Source organism: Colletes latitarsis, chromosome 7 (assembly GCF_051014445.1).
Source record: "Colletes latitarsis isolate SP2378_abdomen chromosome 7, iyColLati1, whole genome shotgun sequence".
Classification (NCBI taxonomy): Eukaryota; Metazoa; Arthropoda; class Insecta; order Hymenoptera; family Colletidae; genus Colletes; species Colletes latitarsis.
The window spans coordinates 12929151-12946159 of record NC_135140.1 but is presented as its reverse complement, the minus strand read 5'-3'; the positions used below and the strand labels follow the sequence as shown (position 1 = coordinate 12946159).

At 40.8% G+C, this 17009-nt stretch overlaps 1 protein-coding gene across 4 annotated transcripts in view; it reads left to right on the top strand.

Moving 5' to 3' along the window:
- Window positions 1-17009, top strand: part of LOC143343852 (uncharacterized) — a 156428-nt gene that overhangs the window by 79337 nt on the left and 60082 nt on the right. For all 4 annotated transcript variants that reach the window (XR_013080022.1, XM_076769160.1, XM_076769159.1 and 1 more), the window contains exon 4: window positions 2054-2180. Coding sequence is in view for 3 of the 4 variants with exons in the window: in XM_076769160.1 (XP_076625275.1) it covers window positions 2054-2180 (127 nt within the window). In the remaining variant the exon portion in view is untranslated. The remainder of the gene's footprint in view (window positions 1-2053; window positions 2181-17009) is intronic.

Here is a 17009-nt window from a genome sequence, read left to right as displayed (position 1 = left end):
TGTATGCAAATGACTTTCGAATTTATCAGCTCTATTATCGTAATAATCTACACGAAGCCATCCGAAAAATTAGAAATGGTGTGAATCGTATCTTGCAACGGACTTGACAAAACTAATGTCATGGGATCCTCTAAACCACGAAGGTGCCAAAAGATTGGTTGAAATAAGTATGCAAACCAGCTATGATCCACGGATGTTAGTTCTGTATTGAAATGAAAACACGATAAATATAAAGACGGGTCAAAAACGACTCAACGAAAACTTGAAACACGAATTATTAGCTTATTTGAACATTCTATCTTAATAGAGTAGGTATCCATTTATTCGAGTTGGTCAGAGAACAAGATAGTTTAATAAGAGCCCATGGATTATCCTCCCTACTACTGTTTATTGGTTTGTACACTTAATAGGAGCTAAGCAACATGTTCGGTAAACCGGGTACCGTGACAACATTAGTTCCGATAAATGGATTTCGGATAAATGGTGTTCTACTAGTATTACCAAGGGTCTGGGTTTAGGTTAGGCGATCGTTGGGAATGTTCAACAAATAAGAGACATTATTTAGAAGGAAGGAGAAATCGACCTTATAATAAAATATACTTTGATCGAGAGTCTTTGAGTATTTAATCGTGATTCGAAAAGATTGGAAGGTTATTTGTTCCAAGTCTTTTTTATTATATCGCTTGTACCTTATTCTATATTCACGTACCAACAGTGAATCGCAAAAATGGACCTCTGCCATGAAAAAATGGGTTTCGTCGTGGAATCACTTTTCTCCAATCTTGTACAATCTAACCGACATACTTTTTAGCCCACAGCAGTCTTTGTTTCTTCGTCCGATCAGTTAGAAGTTGCCTCGTCTGGTGGAACAACCTTTCTTCCATATTCTATGAGCCTTTTATGTACCGTCGAGTCATGTATAAATTACTCCAGCCACGGTTAAATTTCCCTGCGAGTCGAAACTAGGTTCCCCGCGGTTTATTTTGCTATTTCTGATTAAAACAGCTTCGTCGCGATGGGTAGTATTTTTTCCCCGTCTCTCGTTTCCCTTTTTAACCGATCCGGGTCTCTCTTTTGCCGTTTTAAAATCTTGTTTACCGTCGCCACATTCTTTACCAGTATCTCTCCGCGACAACAGAGCATGATTAGACCATAATCCATTCTCGTTCTCTCGTAGCGATATCCACGAACAAAAGTTAAAAGCACCGAAATATTCTTACTGTTGAATCGGGAATGTACGTTTCCGTCAAAGTCCCGACGCTGAAAGTGCACTGAATTTTTACAAACATCGTGTTCCCGTTATTCGTGGCACAATGGAAGGCGATTCCACGCGAGGTGACGGTAAAGCTCTTTCGTCGGATGCTTCGTTTGAAAGAAAATCGAGTTTGAAAATTTATCTGGCACGCGTGCGTTAGAATTCGACCTGGACGCCAATATAAGTAGAAACGGTGAGTAATGGTCAGACGTGACCCGGCGAAATCGTATTCAATCGCACGGGTTACCCGACAAACTTTCAAATTCAATTACCTCAAAGACAAAGCGCAAGATACGGTTTAACTTCAACGCTCTGTACTTTTCTATAAACTAGATTCCCGTGGAGATCGAAACAGAGCACGCGAATATTACTCGATAATTAATATCGAATTTAATTGCCGCGATACGTTGGTTGTTCTCGGTCGAAAATATTTTTCGTTTGTGCAAAGAAATTGGGGAAAATACAGATTTTATGGAATCACAGCTGGCTTTGGTGGAGCGTAATGTTCAACATACGAGTCAAGTTTGGTTCTGGGTGGGATGTAAGCGTTCAACTTACGAATCACGAGGCTCGTTTTAAGAATCGTCGCCCGAATCGTTATATTTATCCGACCGAGGGCAGAATCGGTGTCCAACGGGGGCCACTGAAAATAAATGGCGGTAATTTCGCGCGATATTTCCGTGGAATATCCGCCCGCGAGACCGAGGGGGGGTCGGTTGCGCGACGCGTCTCCGCGAAAACGTACACGCGCGTATCGCAAATGTAATAAGCCGCGCACCGTTTGCTCTCCTGTTTCAGATACGACCTAGAAACGGACAAGCTTTACTCCATCACGTGGTACAAGGATCACGAGGAATTCTACAGATACGTGCCTAGAGGGGAACCTACGAAGCACAGCTATCGCGTCGAGGGCGTTCAAGTTGACGTGAGTCGAAAGCCCTCTTGTGTCCCGCAACGTCGCGCAACCTTGTTCCGACTTCGGTATCAGATCTCTGCATTGCCGCGGTTTCGCGCGAACAACGACTTTCCTCATCTTCCTTCCAACTTTATGGTCCGTCTTCGCCACTCTGCAAACATCCCCTTCCTCCTTTTTGGAGGGGCTCCGTTGAACAGCACGACCCCCCTCCGATGTCCATCGGAGAGTTTTGCTTTTAAAAGACGCAATCAAAAGTGGAACTAACCCTTAGCGTATCGAGGCTGGGGATCTTCCAGGAACCTTATTCCTTTTTTATACCATACCCAAATGCTTCTAATCTTTCTATCTGTTGGGTTGGATGGCAAGAAATTGTTGTACATTTCGTGCAACGTTAAGTAACTTTCGCAATTTATAGAAACGTGTGTTCCACGAAATCCTCTTAATGAATTATTTTATATCACAAAGGGTTAATTTTGAGGCGTCGTTCGAGCTCCTCTACCACCCCCTATGAGGGATGAAACGTAAACCTGTTATACTCTGTATATCGGGGCTAATTGTCAACGGGAACGAGCTATAAACAATTATAAATGAAACTTTATTGCGTCTGTGTGTTTGTTGCCACGTTGGGGGGAAAACTGATGGAATTTGAAAGGGGTTGTCGCGGATATCGACTATGAAATGTACGACATACTTTGTTGGATATTAAATTTAAAAACTTTTTTTGGCGTATAGCAATTTTCATTACACAGACACGATCGAAAAATAAAAACTAAAAAAAAAAATTGTTGGCAGAGACTTCAACGCGGACGAGGCCGCGGGGCAATAGCTAGTTTTATTACTAATCTCGATTGGCAGAGACAAACGAAAATCAAGTTAAACGATTTTCGCGATGAAATATTTAAAGCGGACAAAATAATCTGTACGATCTTTTCATAGATATTGTTGAATCGAACTTACAGATTAAACAATCTGTAGGTAAACAATCAAGATTGGAGGTAAAGTAAGTACCATTTTCCATGAAATATTGTTCCAAGAAAATCTGAATGGACCGAAAGGAAGAGTAATAGTAATAATTGTATAAATGGTTAAAAAGTCGAGACTTTTAATTATATTTTTGTTGATTTTTATAGCACGAACGATCGTACCAATAGTTTATATCATTTTTAAAAACACTCTTAAAAATATTATGAAATGAAATTCGTGTGGGAAATTTTTTCGTATAAAATGTTTAATTTAACAGAACCAGAGAGTGTTAAGGACTTTTTACAAATTTTTTTCAATTTTGAAATTTAAATCTAAAATATGGAGACTAAAAATATGGAGAGCAAAATAACGTTTATGCGAATATTGATTAAAACTACGGGAATTTGGACATAGCAGACAAAAATATTCATGCTGGTTAATTTTGGACTAGAAAGCTAACAGATGCTTAAGCAGAACGAAATATTCTGACGTCAAGCAGGCTGTCAAAAATACTCGATATCCGATCGATGTTCTTTAAATTATTCGAATCTTAAAATCTAACTACACGTTACTAAATTATCCAATAGGTAAAATTGGGTTACCTTCAGACGATAATAACGATTAACATTCATCTAAAAATACATTTGTCCGTAAATTTCAAATGCGTGTATCAGATTGTGCGAGATATAAACTATTTTTACTTTATTCAGGAGAACTATGAAATTATGGAATAATAGCTTTATGCTACGGCCGAGCAACACTAATAGAGTGCAATTTTTCAAAATTTTCCGAATTTTCAGGCTCCCGATATTCCATTGATAGTCGTGCGCGTATTCCAACAATTTTCAAAATCGATTTTCTCCGCAACAATGCGTTGGACAAAGAAAATTCAGTACCAAATTTTTTACATTTTTTTTTTCTGTACGTATACAAATTCCTATTATTCCTAGTTTACTCTCTCATTTATCTTCATCTTTTTTATTTCGTTATTAAATCTAAATACGAAAATTCACTTTCTCAAAATTTGTATACACCAAAAGACTCTACTATCTCTCGTTTGCAAAACAGAGGCAACCATTGTTGTTTTGCTCCCACGATCTCTTATTCCCCATAAACACGCTCAGGTGGACGCCAGAAGTTGCTTCCCGGCGATTAAAGAATCGCAGCCGAATATCAACGGTACTCGCGTCCTGAAATCCCATAAAGCTCGCGGAGAACCGAGAAAAATTCCATTTGCGGGGTCGGCTGGTAAAAGTAAAGAGAAAGAGACCGGGTCGGGTTCCTTTTCCCCGCATCCGACTTTAATATCCAGCGTATATAGACTTCTTTGTGCATTACGGGATGCGCTGAAACGCGCGCAATTACCATCGTCCCGGCGAATATATACGATCCACCTACGGGAAACTACTCTTGTAAACGAGATTTTCGCCGTTTCGAGCGGCATCGAGCGATCGTAAAATCGTAAACCGTAGAAACTCGCCAGGAAATTATTTTCGGGAACGATTTTCGGGCTGCAGCGAAGTCGGCGGTCGCGCGACACACGGAAAATCGCGAATGTCGTTTACGCGTTCGACGCCGGGAACGCCATGGAGTCGTAACGACGCCACAAAATATGAAAACGTGACTCTCTGTTGCTGTGAAAATTAGTATATTAGAGTACCCGTGGTCGCTGGTTACGAATACGACGCCAAATTCAGTATCTAATTAACCGTTTCGTTGGTAAATAAATGTTTTGGATATGGTATTATTAAATCGACATTGCTGAATTATAAATGCGAGGATATTGTCTGATCGAACAGAAATTATATTAAAATCAAATTATATACAGGGTGTTTGGCATCTATACATTTACGTTCTATTAAAAAACATGTAACTCCGTTTAAAGAAGAAACGTGACCTTCGAATGACCCCCCAAGCTTTATTCGAGGCTTTCGCGATGCAACCAATAGTTTCGAAAACATTTCAATCCCCAGGCAACTGTATAAATGGTATTGGAACTCGTGTAAACTGTTTTCGTTGCTCGAAAAAATTCGATTTGTACGCGTTCCGGGCGTTTTTGCAGACCGTGCGTCCCCCCCAGCGGTCAGTGGACGAGGTGAATCGAGAAATTGGCTCCGCGATCGTAAAGGCGTCCAGGGTGTGAAACGACCCGTTACCGCGTACGATGAATTCGCGTTTCTGGCGGTCGTCTGCGACGATTTCGAGCGCGTCGAGCGCGAAGGTCGAAACTTGAAAGGCGTGGGAGCGTGAAACGCGAGGCGTACGTACGCCGACGCGGCGATAAACCACAAACTATTCGAATATTGGAGCGTTCCGAATCGCGATAAACGTAAAGTCCAACTACCGCTCGCTCGTTCCGGCCGAGTCGACCGCATTTGCACGCGCGGTAATGCGCGCGACCCCCCCGCTAAAATGAAAACGAAGAAACGGAAACGCTGTAAAGGGTGGCAGGGGTGGAGTTGCCTAATGCGTACGGGCCACTCCACGCCAAATCGATCAATTTTGTACCTCCAGGTCAAGAATTTCGACGGTATCGAAATACAGTCCGCGACACTCGATTAACGCTCGACGTTCCTCCGAAACCAACCCCTAATCAACATGTTCTACTTTTAAGAGGCCACCTGTTTTGGTTACTTAGACATATTCCTGTCAGTAAATAATGAAGAAAAATTTATTTCCAATTGTTGATTGTACGATGAAATCAACATATTCTGTTTTGGATAGTTACTTATTCGGTATAGACATACTCGCGTTACTGAATAATAGAGAAAAGTTTATTTCTCATTGTTGATGTCAGGAAATAATAAACTCTGTCACGCTTAACGAACAAATTAGAAATTTATCAAACCAAATATAAGACATACAGAGACGAACGATATGACGAACTCGAATTGCTTGTATCACAGTGTTCGTCTCAGTAAGGGATGATCGTTAGGACCTGAAAATATTCATCCCTCTTCCTAGCACTAATTAAATATCGTAAAAACGTTAAATATTGAAAGTTCATCGGTTATCAACGAACAATTATCAATTATTTGCTGCTACGACTGTAACCTTATTCGAGAAGGTGAAAAGAACCACGAGGCTGAATTTATCGCTTGGTTTCCGATTTATTTTGCGTGTACCTCCGTTCAAGACAGAACGATTAAATCGTAGGATGGTACTGGTCGAATCGTAAAGAAATAAAATTGGTTTTACTCTCACCAAGAAGAAGATGGCGGGCGGTGGCCTTGATTAGCTGGGTTTTGGAGCTGCCTGTCCCTTCCCAGATGTCTCGAAGCCTTCTGACGAGTACTTTCCTGTCAGGCGGTGATGTTTACACTGTCACGGATCCGTAGCGAAAGTTTGAGTTAGGCCAGTCACGCCCCACCGCCAAACCACGCGTATTGGCCAAAGGCGCCCCTTGACTTACGATTTAATATAATTTTTCAACCGTATACTGTTACGAGGAATGACCACGAAAAACGATAGATTTGTTTTACGAATACCTCGTAAATAGAAAAATCTGTTGATTTATAAGACTTGACGAGTGGCCTCATAATTGTAAAACTTGATATTAAGAACTAGTAACGAGTCAGACACGACATTGTATGGCAAGGGGTTAACAGAAGACAAAGGGTTAATATATTTTTCCTCGATCCATATGTATGATCCGTGGTTTTCGTATTCCTGAACTCATCGGACCATCAAGGCCCGACAAAAATGCTTTGCATTGGTAAATAACCAGTCGGCCTTAGTGTCCCGGTCACAGTGACGCGTTACAATAAATTGTTAAAGGTGTTTAAAATTTATAAGTCGAAAGTACCGGTTAGCAGCGCGTTGCATAATTACCAACGAGCGTTATTCGTGAGTTTAATATGCGAAAAATTCAATTTATGAAATGTCAGTCAGGTTTGTTTCGGAAAGTATAAAGCGGTCTTAAGTAGCTGGCCACCACTGCGCCGTGTTCACATACTTACTATACTCGAGCCAGAAGAATGATGTGGTCCGGATCCGTAAACACGCAAACTAAATTAAAAGTGCCGTTATTTATAGGTTTTTCATTATGATTGGAACGGTTTTAGAAGCTTTCTGGGTCGCGGAGCCTGATTCTGACATTATTTGTTCACTGGGGTGAAGAATTGTCTTAATAAAAATTTTCTGATATGGAAATTCACCGTTCGTCTCTTCGAAACGACATCGATCGTGGCTCGTGAACCGAACACAAAAAACCTAGATATTTTAAATACAATATTTCTCGAAGTGCCCCCTCTTTTTACCTCAAGCAGGAATTTATTTATTCACGTGATTAAATACCCATTAATACAAAAAGAGATACAAGTATAGAAGATAGTTACATACAGAAATACAAAATTGAACGATACTGGAGTATGAGACTGACTAATTGCAAGGGGATGCAAACTGAATGGTTAAAAACATCGATCGAACCACGTGAATGAACGAACGATTATAAGGGTTGTAGAAGCCGTGGTGTTCGATGGTGTTCTACGTGAAAGAATTCACCGTGAAATTATTAAAATTTTCCTCGAAACACGTTCGTGAAAGCTTGTGCAAGAATTCGTAATAAAATTTTCGAAAATTTGCCCGTCGTTTCGCGTTTCTGTCGCCGGGATTATGACGTAAGCCCGGCCTAATTTCTGGCGGTCCACGAGGCGTTTGAATTTCATCGAAATTCCTGACCGGGTGCGCGTAAAGTGATCGATTTGGCGGGAGGGCACGACGCCGGGGTACGAGTTTACGGTCCGCCGCGAGAAACGTGAGACGCCCCCGAGTGTAGGAAAATTGGCAATACAGTCGCCTCGCGTCGCGACGGTTGCGGATAACGATCGATTTCTCGGATCGCGGAGGTGGCCAACGGGTGGGTGGGTCCCAGAGCTCGAGAAAGGCGAAACGGGGGGATCGCGAGACCCGACTATTCTCGATACGGTACGGTGTACGGCACGGCACGGCACGGTACGTCCGCTTCCGATTCACGTTTTGGAAGGCACGAAAGTTCCGTTTTCCTCGGCGCTCGTTAATATCGGCCGACGCGTAACGAGCATTACGTGAGTCGAATCGGCTCATCCCTTTGCCCCGTTCTCGAGATCGAGGAGAGCACGGCTATTAATCTGGCTCGGTCCAATGGCTCCCCGATATCGACAAAGAAATTTCTCCGTGGACAAAAGCGAGCGTGTCTTTTCACCCTCCGGGCTCGGATACGCTCCCCGTGACACTTATTGGAGTAGCAGGAATTAAGTGGATTTAGCGGGCAGAGTCGTATATTTCTACTCCGGGGGCTCTCGACTTTTAATTTTACCTCTCGTACGTCCCTTTGCTGCCCGTTACGTAACGCCACTTAATTTCGCTATCTAAAAATATTTAATCGCGCCCCGAGTCTTCCCGGAGATTTACTCACCTACGGCTGGAACGAAAAGATTCGACAGGGGTCGCCGATTACCAGCGAATTTACAACTTTTTACAGTCAGACCGTCACGAAAGCGACGTACAAAGTAACGAAAGCAAACTGTGGAAATGAATTTTTATCTGTGAAACTATTGTACTTTCTTGTTTTTCTTTTCATCGTGGAAGGTCCTTTTTTATTTTTCCCAAATGGAAATCGTAAATAGATTCTTATTCGTAATTTACAGCGTGGTGTATGTCACAATTAACGTCTCAATTAGCTTTTAAAGTATGGCGAGGCAGCCCGTTGCATGTAAGTGATTCATGCGTGGCCACCTGCTACGGTCAGCGAACCGTATCATGCTCGCGTTATACAAATGGTTTCAGAAACATATGAAATGTCCACCACGTGCTTCGACATCGAATTTCGTACACGCTGGATAATATCAGGCGTTCCTCGAATAGTCCCTAATCCATTTTGTGTCCCTTTACGTGGATCTTGATCATTGTTCACTTGTTTTACACAGTACAAAAAGGGTTTACACTGTTTCAAAGTTACTGCATAAAAGAGTACAGATTACATGGTATTGGAAAAACTGCGATAATTAATGTTAAAAATCTTTTTGTTACACGCTTTGTTCAATTTGTGATTTTTAAGTGTTACACTTCGAACGTGCATGACGAAATTCTCTACGCTTTATCCAAAGTGGCCAGTAAAAATAAAAAGTCTCTACTTCCGGCGAATTGAATGAATGCCCTAAAAAATTCGTCCATATTGAAGCGACAGTGACAACTCCAAACGAATCTACAAATTGGAACTTTATAAAGGGCGCTCGAAAGGCGAAAAGAAATCCTTGTAGCGAGACAATGAAAAGTGACTTGCAATTCAAGTTTTACAGTCAGAGCCAATCTCAAAACGGTGTCAGGCTTTTGTGTCAAAGAATTAATAGAAAATCAAGAGAGAATCAATATGAGCTTCGCTCGCTCTTCAATCATTTCTGTAGCTTTCGGAATCTTCTATATATATATTTCACTGACGTTTATTTTAGAAGTAGAACTCATGCATACCTACAAAAAAATGTTGAACATTTCCGTACAGTGTCGAACAAATTTATTCAAAATCCAGAACGAATTTTTAAGAAAAATCGACAGGGTAGATGCAGAATTTTTTCAGTGAAATTAAAAAATTTCAAATCGTTCTAAAAAAATTATTTTTGGTTGCAGGGGTCAATTACAATCATTTTTGGTGAATAGACATACCCACGAAATCCTACCCACTTTCTAGAAAAAACTTCGAGGTGTGGAATTTTTCGAGGAAAAAAAAAATTTCAAATCGTTTTGGAAAAATTATTTTTAGTTGCAGGGGTCAATTGCAAGCATTTTTGGTCAACAGACATACCCCCGAAATCCTACTCAGTTTCGAGAAAAAAATTCATTACCGAAAATTTCATGTCTGACCATACCGTTGATATGTTTCACTGAATTTTCATGCGAATCTTTAAAACATCATAACTTCTGAACGGATTGGACGATTTTAATGTTTAAAAAAGCAAACTACGCGTATTTTAGTGTAGAATATGTAGCAATTATAAAAATATTGGAAAAGTTGGTCCTTGACCCCGCAAAATGAGAAAACCCCCATAAAAATGGTCCAATTTTCAAACAGCCATAACTCCTACAATTGTGAATATATTTCAGTGAAACTTTTTTCTGAAGTAGAGCTCATGGGTACCTACAAAAAAGTATTAGACAACTTTTCTGTAGGGCGTCAAACGAAATTACTAAAAATGAAAAAGGAATTTTTAAGAAAAATTGACAGGGGGTAGGTGCCTAAATTTTTCGACGGAAAAAAAAAATTTCAAATCGTTCTAAAAAAAATATTTTTGGTTGCAAGGGTCAATTACAACAATTTTTGGTGAATAGACATACCCCCGAAATCCTACGCACATTTGAGAAAAAAATTCTTTACCAAAAATACAATGTCTGACCATGACTCGATGATTCCCCTGGAATTTCATGTGTATGTTTAAGAAATCGTAACTCCTAAACGGATCGAAGGATTTTAATGTTTAAAAATGCAAACAACGCGTATTTTATTAACACTCACGAATTTACAAGAAGCAGAAACAGACATCGCAAACATTTCTCGAAGAATGAATTTCTGTTATTTCGATGCAACGTGGAACGAATTACCTGTGTTATGGAAGAGGTGACTCTACTTTCGAATGTACTTACTGTTAATGTACAGAAATCAACGAGCGTATTGTTCCACTAAAGTAAAATCCGAACAACCATATAGTTTATTTCTCCTATAAGGTATACTCAGGGCAAATAAAAGGACATTAAAATGGAAACAGAATATCTTCTCGTTAAACCGTATGGAATCGACGATACGGAGTACATTTCTTGTTTTAATTAATATGGGCTACGAGACCAGTCGGTTATCGATTGTAAACCCCATTGAAGCAACATAACGCGATGCATTATAACGTAGCATCTGGGTCAGTTACTTGTATCGGGCCGTTCCGTGACCTTTGATAGTTCAAAGTTGATTACGATATTTCCACGCTAAAAATTACGTATTTTATAGAGGAAGCTTAAACAAATTAAAATGTGATTTTTCCAGTGTACCTCAGTTTCCTAAAAATCCCTGAACCTTGCTTTAAAAAGTGATCGATTCGTTGTCGAACGATCCTTTATTGTTGTTTCGCTTTAACAGATCGCGAGGGGAGCGGAGACCAAAGCTCTCGAACTTTCAAGCTCCGACGAATGAGTTTGCTCTCCACTTTTTTCCGATCTTCGTCGTCGTTGTATCCAGATTCTTTCGCGAAACTTTCGTCGTCTTTCTTTGTTATACGATTTCATGAAAAACGTCGAACCGTTTCAATTGCACTACGACGCTTGATACCTGTCAAAATATCACCCTTACAATCGCTCATTGTCCAATCTATTGTTGTTTATAAAGTATTTTGATACGAAAAAATTTTGTTAATGAGAAAAATAAAACGTCAGGGTCCAGAGAACGTGGAGGATGATGTGGAACATCTGAATAAAATTGTAACATTGTCTCGAACGACTGGAAATACGTGCAGTCTGGCGTTCTCGCGGTGAAAAACGACGCCCCGCTTGTTTTGCCAATTCCGGGCACTTTATGGCGATTGCAGCCTTAAAATGGCCCACTTGAAAACAGTGCTTCGTAGAGTTAATCGTTTCGCCGTGCGGAAGTGGCTCATAATAAATAACACCTTTCCAATCCCACCGAATGGACAGTAAAACTTTCTTCGTGCGAAGTCCAGGTTCAGAAGCAGGTAAATGGTGCCTTAATTCGACTGGACAAAGACCGTTTGCGTTTCGCGTTATCGTAGAGAATCAAACTTTCATCTCCAATTACCAGTTTCTCCGAAAAGGGGCCGCTCTCGTTACGCTCGAGGTGTAAATCGCAAGTGCAAAGTTGCAACTGCATTTGTCTCGATGTTAAAATTTGTAACATAAGAAGAAAGAGGTAGGTGGACTGACAAAGAAAGTCTTCTAGATCTGGCATTCCAGTCCCATATTCAAACTTTGCTCAAAGTTTCAGAAAATTGACTAAATTCAAATCCGAGGATAGCTCGTTCGAACAGGCTGCTTTCAGAGGTCCTGAATTTTTCGAACTGTTTTATAATTCTACGTCTGTCCCATGGTTTTCACGTAAAAGACTTCCTTTGAGAATTTATTAGTCATATTGTCTTGAACTAACGCGATTATTAATTTGTGTTCCTTAAACTTTTGAATTGAGCGGCCCAAAAGCGAGGAAAACGGGAATAAGGCACCGTTTGGAGTCGTGGTATTAAAAATATTCGAGTTCTTCCTTCATCGACTTATTAAAAAACGTAAGCCAAAACGTTATGTTGAGAATTTCGACTCGCGCTGGTCACGTTCCGCCGTGACGTTTCGTCGACGTGATGCTAGATCTTCCCCGACGAGGCACGTACATATCATCCTGCTCCGAGGCGTTATGTCTACGGTCCGCCATCGTTTCGTCGATCGTTCGCCTCCGCAGGACCAAATAACCTCCAAGGTAATACGATTCCCGCGAACGTTTCGATGTTCCCGTGCTCGTCGTTTCCTTGTTCTCCCCTCGCAACTTTGCTCGCCGCTGGTAAATCGATTTGTCGATCAAAGAAGTTTGCGTCCGACGACGTACTATCGCCGCGGCGGAATAAACGTCAACGTTTCCCCGCTAAAAATTTACCCGAACGGCGTGTTCGCGGCGAATTCTTATCCAATTCCGCGTGTACAGTAAGCTCTTGGAACGTTCGATGGGAAATAGAACGCCCTTGAAAACGAATTTTCTTTTAAATCGATAACCGTAGTTAGTTTCAGAGAAAAGTATTATTTGCGAAAACATGCTGGCTAGTAATTATTCAAACACCCCTAAATAAATAATTTTTAGTCCAGTTGTATCGCACATCGGTCGTCTGATCGATAGGAATTGTTGAAATTTATTTGAGTGCATAGAGTCGAAGAAAATGTCAAAATAAACATAGAAGACAGTAGAAATTTTAATAGCTGGTATGCTCGTTGGATAGGGGATGAAATGCCCTTTAAAATGAGCGTTTGTGAGAGTCGATAGCTCAATTAGTTCCGGAGATATAGCGATTTTAGTTTCAAGTCGATTCGGTGGCTAGTTTCGGAGATACGAGCGTTCGAAGCGTTTGTTTACGTCGCGTGGTCAATGAACTCTCGCTACGGCCTTGGCAAGGTCGTTCACCGCACGTGATCATAGTAACTAGGTCACGATTCACGCGCGACAAGGAGGTACGACGTGACGCGTCAGACGGAGACAGAGATAGTCGAATCAGAAAAATTACCCCTTTACATAAATTACGATATCTCCGAAACGGAATGTCGGATCGTCAAAAACCAAAAGCCATTTTAAAGAGGAAGGATTACCGCTTCTAACAGTGGCTCAATTATGGATAAGACGCTGGTAGTTTCGATACTGCACGCGTGTAAAGTTTTAGTATTTTTAATACGCGTGAATGGGCTATTGTACGCGAGCCGGACAGTGGAATTAAAAAAGATTACCTTTTACATAAATTACGATATCTCCAAAACCGAAAGTCGGATCGACAAAATCCAAAAAGCGTTTCAAAGAGGAAGCTTTGCCGCTTCTAATGGTGGCTTAATTATGGATAAAGCGCCAGTAGTTTCGGAACTGCACGCGTCTAAAGTTTAACTATTTTTAAAAGGGTGGAATATTAAAACTTATCCCTTCACGTAAATTACGATATCTCCGAAACGGAAAGTCGGATCGACTAAAACTAAAGCTTTGAGTATAAATACTCGCGTTATTCGTAAATTATATTTTATTAATCTTGTTTTACTTTCGTGGTCGCTGGACACTTAGGAAGCGCCAAAACGTTGGCCAAATATTGATACGAGAAAGTTGATTTTTTGATCAAACGCTAAATTCCTCGATCTCGGGCCGCTCTGCGGCGTCGGTCCGGCTCCCCGTTTTATCCCGAGAGAAATTGGAGACGGCTACCGGGGCGTGTAAAATGAAAAACGCCGACAGAAAGAAACTAGAACGTACAGAAGCGAAATATTCGCGACGCAAAAGTGAAAAGACCCGCGCGCGGCGGGCTAAATGGATTATCAGCGTCGCGATTCCATCTATTGCGGGTCTTCTTTCTCTCGCTTCGTGCTTTCCCTGTCCTCTCCCTCCCTCCCCATCGTTCCCCCCCTGTTCTAGAGCTCCTCACCGGGCGACGTTGAAGCGACAAAGCCGGGGCAAACCGAGACCGGATACTGAATTTCCGCTGAGAGATCGCGAGCGGCTGCCTCCGCTTTGTCTTTCCTTATTAACTCGCTAAACGTGTAATCTCGTTGCTTCGTTCGGAAGTAACGGCGGATCGCCTCCGTTTCACGATTCGTCGTGTCGTCGGGGCGCCTCGAATCTTACGAGATACTCGTCGTCCGAATAATAAAATTGTTCGAATAAAAAATCGATCAACCTTACGCGATCCGAAACACTTTCAACGTTTCGTTGCAACAGGTCCGTGTCGACAGCCCAATTTACAATTTAACCGTACGATTTAATGTAATTTTTCAAACGTATACTATTTACTTTCGTTTAAATTTGTGAGTACAAAGATTGGTCACGAAAAAGAATAGATTTGTTTTAAAACTTGACATCGAGAACTCGTAACCAGTCGGACTCGTTATTGCATGACAAAGGGTTAATATAAGCGAATCGATAACTAGCAAAAACATGTTTTACCATTATTTATTCGAACCAATGCCAGATTTATGGAACCTGTCAGATTCCATATTTAAAGTCACGGAGCTCGTGAATTTCATTGTCGAGTAATGTTCAAATAAAGCCTCAAATCAAGCACAAGTAACCGTACCAACTGACTTCTGTTTCTGCAAGTTTCTAACACTGACTTTGTTCTCTCGTATTTTATTCAAACAGAATGACAGTGTAACCGTCAACAGGACGAGTCTCGATAAAAAATACGTGCAATCGATGTTTGCAAAACTACCGTTCGACGTTGCTCGACAACCAACGATTGCAGGTGCAGTGTTTCGTTGTTAAAAATCTGTTATTTTTGTCGCGCTGAAGACTTTGTCCGTCCATACTGCCGACGCGCGAAAACCAAACGAGGGATCCGGTCGATCGACGAGCGGTCGCTTCTCCGAGAAACGTCGGATCAACGCCGGTACTCTTTCCGCTTACTGGCTCGCTCGACCGTTCTACTCGCCAAAATAACTTTCGGCGGTGTGGACCGGGGCGGCAACCATGGCAATAAATCGATATAAGCGCGTAAGCCTCTTACCAGCCTAATAGCGTAATATTCTGTCTGCGAAGAATAATTTTCGAACGTCGCGCGGGAAATATTCCGAACCGAGGAATCCTAAGAAAAGGCGTGTTCCCGTTCGGAAGGGGGAACATTATTTTTATGGGCACGTTCCCGCGCACGGCAAACAGGAACCGCTGTTTGCACGCTGAATTTCGCGGTGGCAAACTTTTCGCGTGGAATAGAGACGAAAAGACGAAGGGTCGCGTATTCGAGGCTGGTTATCGATCTCGATTCACTTTCAAGTTAGATTTAATTTAATTTATTTACGGGAAATTCGCCAACGGTAACGGAAACGAACGGTACAACGCTGGACGACGATAAATTATAATTATGGTAAGTCCTCGAGTTACGCGGCTGCAGCGGCGGTTAGGTATTCGTGTATGTTTCGTACGCGTGGGTGTAATTTCGTATCGATAGCTTCGACTTATGTTGCTTTTGGAAAACATAGCTTTAAGTATGGAAAGAATCGTTTTTTGATTGGAAAAATTTTGATTTTTATACGCAAGTATTTTGAGAGTGAATTGAATTGGATATTAAGGAACGTGATAATTGTTTAATATTCATGGAAATGTTTAATTGAAACGGTGTAATAATGTGTTAACTTCGAACATTACTTTTAACTGTTTTTTAACTTGAACGTTATTCGATGTCGAATTTTTCCAGAAAACAAAGAAACGTATGAAATAAAATGAGCACACTACGCTAAATGGACGCTACTGCATTCATGCGATCAGAAATTTTGCGCATGAATACTGCATGTCCTTTGCCATGGACGTTTTGAAAACAAAATATTGAATTCAGGGATGTGTGGTAAACAAAAATATTCGTTATCGCGAATTTATACAGCGCACGAACGTATGATATTTATTACATTTACATAAACACATAAATTTAACAAAAAGTGAACATAAAATGCACGTTGTAAACCATCGATGTGAAATAAAGTTTGTAAGTTCAGTGAACTTTTATATAAAAGATTTGGTATATTGTGAAACTTACATACTACGCAGAGCATTGAGAAATATTAAAAACGTTTATTGGTCATCAATTTCCCCAAAAATTATTAAGTTGCATCTTAAATAAAAAAACAAATTGAACTCGAAAGAATGAACGAGCGTGGAAGATGATTATTTTTCTAATAACATGCCATTTAATATTGAAGACAAATGCAAAAATAAGTGCTGTAAAATTAAAAATGAAGTTAATGTACGAGCGTGCGTTAATGCTGGTCGTAACGCGCAGAAAGTACGATGTAAGCGAAAGCATGAAAAAGAGAAAACGAAAATTTACTAAAAAGCATATTCATTTATCAATGGACCACTGAAAGCGGGTGCTTTTCACAGAGAAAAGCAAATTTAATATATTTGAATCTGACGGGCGTTACGCGCCGCGAAAAAGAAAAAATAATACCGTGCACCGAAAAGAAAAATATTCTACTGTTAGACACAGTAACGGATCGACGGTAGTACGAGGGATGTACAAGTCCTAATGGCGTTGGATTTACTTTATCGATAGTATTATTCACACCGTGTAAAAATACAACGCTGCAAAAAGCTTTCGTTGCCAGACAAACTGCAAATTAATAATTGTTCTAATTACATTCTGTTCCGTTTAGTTTGCAGCGTGTCTCGAATTAACGTTTACATATTTA